We start from the raw sequence: 8,313 nt of genomic DNA on the forward strand, positions 1-8,313 counted from the left end.
AATCCTCAAAAATAAAAGATGGCAATTTTGAAATTAATTATAGTGTTGTGGACTTATTACAAAGTTTGAAACACTAGTTATATGTTGATACTTGATGAAAAAATCCTGAAATATGCTGGGCTCGAACTTGGGTCCTCACGTATCGAAGTCTGGAACGCTGCTCACTTGTCCAAGTAACGGTTCATGTTACGAAGTAAATAACTTATGTGATAAGCCTTACATGACGAAAAATGCTTATTTCATAATTTTTTCTGAGATTAAATGTATTTTAAGAGCTGGAATTGTATAAAATTCAAGTCTAATAATTTATACAATTTTATAAAATTTCATTAAACTCATGAAATTTTATAAAGTTCTATAAAACTTTGTAAAAACTCTTATAAAGGCTCTCTAGTGAAACTTGTGGTAATGAATAGGCAATTTATAAATTTTCATAAGAATTGATTGAATCTACACTTTCAAAAATTTTCGTCTAAAAGCGGACGCAGAGAACTTTAGACTCTCTGCGGACACAGAGAACTTTCACAGAGTGAAATTTTCAGAGTAAACGATGTATCCGTGTCATTTGAATATTTTTAATACTTATTGATTTCTCAAGACTCGAATTTTTTTATTTAATTTTTTTCGAAAATTTAGTATTTTTCATTTGGATTTTTCTTCTTCAAAATTTCAATTTAAAAAATTTAGATTTTTTTTTTTAATTTCAACTCTTTTAAGTATACCATTTTTAATCTATATTTCTTTTTAATTTCAATTTTTTCGAAATTTGAATTTTTAATTTAACATACTAACAACATTATGAAACTTGATGTACACAGTAAAAAATTTTTAATTTTAATAAATATTAAATTTACACTTAAAAAGTTAAATATTTAACACAAAAATTTTTAACACTAAAGTTTTTGACGCAATGACGCAAAATTTTTTACTGTGTAAAATACTATTAGTCTCGTCAATAACAATCATGGAACTGTTTGAATTATTTCAAATACAATGTTTCATAAGTAGCAGCACTAATGTCAGAAAATTATTTTTCAAGTAATAGTGCAATATTTAAATGACTGACATTTAATTTCTTGACGCGAAATCATAAGAAATTATATGTTTACTCGCTTGACGGTTTAAAAATTTAGAGTTCATGCCACATAAATTGAACTCGGTATTTTGTTATCAGTTTCACACACAGTAAAAAATTTTGCGTCATTGCGTCAAAAAATTTTGTGTTAAAAATTTTTATGTTAAATATTTAACACTTTTTTGTGTTAATTCAACATTTTTCTGTGTTAATTTAACACAATACAGTGTTAAATATTTAACATAAAAATTTTTAACACAAAATTTTTTGACGCAATGACGCAAAATTTTTTACTGTGCACCAAATCATTTATACTGAATGAAGTCGAAAATATTTTTACAATGGATAAAAGTACCTAAATTCATGGAAAAAATATAAGTGAGAAACATATGCAACGAAAAAAAAGTATTTCTTGCACCAAGAAAATTTTGACGGAGGCTGAAGTTATATTGGAGCAAGAAGTGTTTTAGTGTCAAGATATTTTGACTTCATTCACGAAATTTTCAGTCATCTCTAATATATTCTTAGTCCAAAGAAATTTACCTTTGAGTCAAGATTTTTTTTCTGCAGTGTATGGAAACATACAATCAAAGATATAAAAAGTTTATATCCCACATGTATTTAATTTGTATGTTTTTTTCTTAAAAACGTAAATGAAAAATATTTTGTATGTTATTTGCTAATATGTTAGATATATTCATTAATATTATAAATTATAAATTTTTGTTATTAAGAGCGGACTTAAATTTGCAAGGTACCAGCTTAAATCAACTGTTTACCTCTTCCTGATTCTTACTAAATTTTAAACCAATTTTCATTAATATTTAGCGATTAATTGTAAATTAGACATCTTGTTGAAGAAGTTTTATATTTGATAAATTTTGATCAATCGATAATATTAAAAAAATACATCCCCCAAATTTTATCAATATTATGGAAAATAATCGTTTGTCACTGATTTAGAAAATGACTTTCAAATTACGTCAGTATTATGTACAATTGTGACAAATTATTGATGTTAAATAATGACTCACAGATGGTATCGGTATTACGTAAGACCGTGACTTGTCACTGATGTAAACGCATGATGTTAAACTTACGTCGTTATGACATACAATGATGGCATTAATGTTACGTAATATTGTAGTTTATATATTATGTCAGTTGTACGTAATATCTAAGTCATTTCCGTTACATCATGGAGAAGTAATAAACTTTTACATCAGTATGATGTCAAAAATATATCATATATTTTTACATCATAATTGGATCACAAGACAGGTCAATTTTACGTCATATTTACGTAAAATATTGTGACATTCCTATGACTTATAAATGACGTCATATTGAAGTCATGTGTTCACTGGGAATTATGAACGATTTTCATGTATGAATGAATTCTAGATGCACGTTTTATGTCGAAACATATTCGTATCGGTATAACGTTCTTCAACATGAAATTATTTAATGCAACGACATAATTTCTTCATTACATAAAAAACAAATAAACGTTAACTATATAAAAATACTAATCTCAACACTGATAGAAGGATTTGTTTATATTTAATAAACTTTATTAACTGTTAATAAATGATTTTTTAACATCATAGGATTTAATAAATATTTATTAACAGTTAATAAATTATTTATTAAATACGATTTAATAAATGTTAATAAATATTTATTAACAGTTAACAAATATTTATCAACAGTTAATAAGTGATTATTAAGTACAGTTTATTAACTGTTAATAAATATTTATTAATGGTTAATGAATATTTGTTAACTTTTAACAAATATTTATTTAAAATAAAAAGCAAAAATAGCAATTTTCTTTTGACACTTTTTATAACCCTACAGCTAGAATACGTGATAATTATTAAATGCACTAAATAAATTAACGTTTTTAATATTTAAAAATATAAAAGATAATTATGAGCTGTGATAGAATTTGGTATTTTACAATAAACGTTATTATAATGTAATATAATTCAATTAATGAATTAATGCAAATAATTTATAAAGATGATTTTTGTTTATAAGCATAATCTTCATATCATATATGATATTGCAAGCGAAACAAATTCACTCAACAAAATATTTATTAACTGTTAATAAATATTTGTTAACTATTAATAAATACTTATTAACTATTAATAAATGTACTTTTCTCCTAAATAAATATTTATTGAATGTTAAAAAATATTTATTAAAATTTAATAAATTAAATAATTGTCTTCAAATAAATTAAATTATTAATAGTTAATAAATCCTTCTATCAGTGAAGTTTCATGACCTATTAGAATTTTTCGATCGTGAATAAATCTAATGTTCAGATGACGTCATTTAATAATAATTATTTTATTCATCGAATGGTTTTCGTCCTTCAAAATAAGGACACAAACAACATTCGATCGTTCTATTAAACGGTTCCGAAGAAGGACATGTACGTTATCCGCATTTAAACCATGCTAAGCCCGCGAACTGTATATAGTTTTTACTATGTACTGAATTATCCGTCATATTCTTCGCAGCGACTCACATTAAATATGATGAGTTATCTGTTACATTCCACAAAAAAATTTAATAACGTCGAAATTTACAATCACGGTTTTATATGATGGATATTTTGTTGACGATTTTCAACATATATGAATAAATTCTTTATGCACCTTTTATGTTTAATTACTCATATTCGTATCGGTTTGACGTGCTTCAACATGAAATTATCTGATGCAATGACATACTTTCTTCGTTGCATAGAAAACATAGTAATATCAATCACATAAAAATAATAATCTCTTCTTTCATGACCAATAAGGATTTTTCGTTCGGGATTAAATCAAACAACCAAATAACGTCATACGACCGTAACTGTATTCATTTATTGGACCTTTTTCATCTTCAAGAAAAGACATAAACGATATTCGGTGGTTCGATTGAACGGTCCCCAAGAAATTTATATACGTTATCCGCATTTAAACCACGTTGAGCACGCAAACTGTGCATAGTTTTTTGTTCGTGTTGATTTATCTGTCATATTTTTTCGCAGCGACTCATACAAATATGATATGTCGCCCAATGCATTCCACGAAAAAAATAATAATGTCAAAGTGTACGTCCGCGGTTTCGTAAAATGGTTATTTATTTGACGATCGTCGGTTTATGAATAAATTTTAAGGGCACGTTTTATGTCTAAGTATATTCTTGTATGTTTAAAGAGTTTCATCACATGATTAGTCGATTTGATGACAAATCCTTTGCTCCAAAAAAAAAATATCCGGACATCAACTGCACGAAGATGATCATAATTTTTCCTTCATAAACTAATGAATTTTCGGTTCTCTTAAAGGCAATTTTTTTTTGTTGGATCAATTCAAATGTCATCATGTCAAATACCGTCATGTCATTATGTCTAAACACATAGTCAGCTGATATTATTATGAAACATTTGACGTAAAAGGAAGGATAATCAAAAGATTAGCACCGATAAAAATGAATAAATCAGTCTATGCAACAATCGTATTATCGTGCATTTTCTATTATCCGAATTACATTAAAATCAAAATTCATTTCATAAATAAATGAACAAAAATTCTTCGACATATTCATCAATTTATAAACGATAGATTCATTCAAGAATTCCGATAGGGGGCGCGCGAATGCGCGCCGTTAAAAATTCTAGTTTTAACAAATTACATCGTTTGAAAAACCGGCCCCAAAATGTAACTGAATAAATAAAATACTATTCAATTACAAAAATTTTATAGATGCTTTATGTTTTGTATTTTATCATAACTAATCAGCCGTCACTTTTATATAACAATAAAATCGAGAGACATTTGATAATTTTGATGAATTATAAAACAAATAAATTATCACAAAAAAATTTATTTAGAGAATTTTACATGTAAAAATCATAAAAACTATAAATGCAATTTTTTTTATAATGATTTCATACGACTAATTTAGTTGTTAAATAAAACCCAAAAATTATGAAGTGTCTTCTCATTTCAGCGAAATACTTTTACACAAATTTTTTCCTGCACCCACAGCAAGTAATTTATTAATGAGACAATTATTTTTAAATACTGTCATTTTTTTTTTAAAGAACCAAAACATTTTATACACGATAATTTATTCTCGATCAATTTTATAACTAATTTTCAAAATTTTTTTTTCTGCGATTTAAAAATGATCAGAAGTGGATTTGTAATTTGCAAGTAAATTAAAAAATTTAGTTAAAATTTTTCCCGCCGCACTGTGCTTCCGGCGTTTGGTGCGCTGAAACACCTCCGGCAATTCGTAACTCGGTAACTCGTGAACGTCGCTTTAGCCGAATACTGAAACACTCTCCTTGATCACGTGATTACATATATTGGCATATATATTATAGGCATGGATATATCTATATCTATATCTATGGATGTATAGTTATATACATATATTAATATAAGTATAATATAACATATAACACATAACTGTACCTATATGTATTAAAAAATTTCTTGATGACCGTGTGTGTTTCGGTCGACCACGAGGTGGTTTTGTGTGTGTAGTGAAAAAAAATTTTTCATATTAAGGAGCTTTTAAATAACAATAATATATTAAATAATACCTATCATTTTTTTGTATTTATACAAAAATGCCCTCTAGCAATCCATTGCCACCTAAAGAAAATGCGTTATTTAAACGAATTCTCGTAAGTTTTAACTCATTATTTATAAACAAATTATTTTTACTTAATTATTTATAATTTTAATTCTCATGCTTATATTTTTTAGCACAACTATTACTCCCGCTCATAACTCCGGCCTTCAATTAATTATTAATGAATATTTTATTTCTATTTCAATTATTTATTTAAAAATAGTTATTGTTTTAGCAAATTCATTCTTAATGATTGAATAAATTATTCGACGCTGTTTGATGCAATTAAAATCGGACATTTAATACAGTCCAGTTGATGAAGATGCTGAGATAAAAAACGTTCTGACCATAACCTCAATTATATATTTACAATTACACAAAATTAGATTTAGCATTTAGCATTGAGCGATTTAGAGCATTGATGTTGAGGTTTGTTATGTGAGTCGTAATTTTGTTTTTCAATTTTGTTTTTGCAATTGCAGAGGTGCTACGAGCATAAGCAGTACAAGAATGGACTCAAGTTCGCTAAACAAATTCTCTCCAATCCAAAATTCAGCGAGCATGGAGAAACGCTCGCGATGAAAGGCTTGACGCTGAACTGCCTTGGCAGAAAAGAAGAAGCTTATGATCATGTTAGACGCGGATTGAGAAATGATTTGCAGTCCCACGTCTGCTGGCACGTCTACGGTCTGCTGCAGAGGTCTGATAAAAAGTACGATGAAGCTATCAAGGCTTACAGGAACGCTCTCAAATGGGACAAGGATAATATCCAGATTCTTAGGGATTTGTCTCTATTACAAATACAAATGAGAGATTTGGATGGTTATAAGGTAATTTTTTTTTGTTCAGTTTAATTTTTAATTTAACAATTTTTTATTTAATTTTGCTCTAAAAAGTCTGTTGATAATGTTTTTATAAAATGAAAAATAATTCTGTTTTAGGACACGAGATATCAGCTGTTCATGTTAAGGCCAACCCAAAGAGCATCATGGATTGGATTCGCAATATCATATCACTTATTAAAAGACTACGAGACGGCACTGAAGATCCTCGATACCTTTCGTGACTCCCCGATGATCTGCTACGATTACGAGCACAGCGAGTTGCTTTTATACCAAAACCTGGTTATCCAAGAATCAGGAGACAGCGAGCAGGCCTTGAAGCATCTTGATAAGTACAGCGATCAGATTTGCGACAAAATAACCGTAAAAGAGACCTACGGTAAGCTACGTCTCGAGCTCCGGCAGTACGAGGAAGCTGCTCAAGTCTACAAGGACCTTTTGAACATAAATCCTGAGAATACAACGTATTACGCGAAACTCGCGGAAGCTGAACGGCATACAACGCCCGAAGAAACTCTTAAAATGCTCCAAAGATTTGAAGAATTGTATCCTCGTGCTCTAGCACCTCGTCGTCTCCAACTCAACTACGCGACTGGCGAACAATTTAAGATATTAGTTGATAAATATTTACGGAGAGGTAATTTTTTTTCTGATACTTGATTGGAGATTAAATTATTTTTTATTATAAAAGATTTTAAATTAATTTTTATTGAAATTTGTTTACTTAACGGATTAATTTTTTTTTTATATTTTTTAGGGTTACATAAAGGTGTACCACCACTATTCGTCAATCTACGCTCGCTGTATACTGATCAATCAAAAATCGATGTCATACAATCATTGGTACTTGAGTACAAAGTATCACTAAATAATCATGGTCATTTTAGTAGTGCTGAAATAGATAATCCACGTGAACCAGCATCAGCTTTACTGTGGACTTGCTATTATTTAGCTCAGCATTACGATTTTCTTGGTATGACTGAGAAAGCATTTGAAGAAATAAATGCTGCACTGTCTCATACACCAACACTTATTGAACTTTTTGTTACCAAAGGACGTATATATAAGGTATACTATTTTATTTATTTACTTATTTAACTTACAAAATAATCTTGAAAATTTTTTATAAATACAAAAATGAAATTATCAATTTTTTAGCACGGTGGAAATGTTCAAGATGCTTACAAGTGGTTAGATGAAGCACAAGGTCTAGATACTGCTGATCGTTATATTAATTCAAAATGTGCCAAGTACATGCTACGCGCTAATCTCGTAAAAGAAGCTGAAGAAACCTGTAGTAAATTTACACGCGAAGGTGTACCGCCCATGGAAAACCTCAACGAGATGCAATGTATGTGGATACAGACGGAAGCTGCTCGCGCCTATCAGCGCCTAGGAAAGTACGGTGAGGCGTTGAAGAAATGCCATGAAGTCGATCGCGTAAGTATAACTTGCAAAATTTTCTATGTAATATACATTAAATAGATCTTAATTATCTCAATGCTAATTCTAACAATTATCTTACAGCACTTTTCGGAAATAATCGAAGATCAGTTTGATTTCCATACTTACTGTATGCGTAAAATGACTCTAAGATCATATGTCGGACTGCTGAGGCTAGAAGATATTTTACGCTCCCATCCGTTTTACTTCAAAGCTGCCAAGTGTGCAATGGAAGTCTACCTGCGGCTTCATGATAATCCGCTACCTGATCCCACTCAAATTCAAGAGATCGACACCGGTGAG

General features: G+C 29.0%; 1 protein-coding gene across 1 annotated transcript in view; it reads left to right on the top strand.

The window, feature by feature from the left end:
- Positions 1-5,535: 5,535 nt before the first annotated feature.
- LOC123271833 (N-alpha-acetyltransferase 15, NatA auxiliary subunit) overlaps positions 5,536-8,313 on the top strand; it is a 32,146-nt gene continuing 29,368 nt past the window's right edge. The window contains exons 1-6 of the mRNA XM_044738313.1: positions 5,536-5,777; positions 6,208-6,555; positions 6,667-7,204; positions 7,325-7,635; positions 7,726-8,007; positions 8,095-8,308. Of these exons, the coding sequence (XP_044594248.1) occupies positions 5,721-5,777; positions 6,208-6,555; positions 6,667-7,204; positions 7,325-7,635; positions 7,726-8,007; positions 8,095-8,308 (1,750 nt within the window). The 5' untranslated portion in view covers positions 5,536-5,720. The remainder of the gene's footprint in view (positions 5,778-6,207; positions 6,556-6,666; positions 7,205-7,324; positions 7,636-7,725; positions 8,008-8,094; positions 8,309-8,313) is intronic.

This window comes from Cotesia glomerata, linkage group LG9 (assembly GCF_020080835.1).
Source record: "Cotesia glomerata isolate CgM1 linkage group LG9, MPM_Cglom_v2.3, whole genome shotgun sequence".
In the NCBI taxonomy this organism is placed as follows: Eukaryota; Metazoa; Arthropoda; class Insecta; order Hymenoptera; family Braconidae; genus Cotesia; species Cotesia glomerata.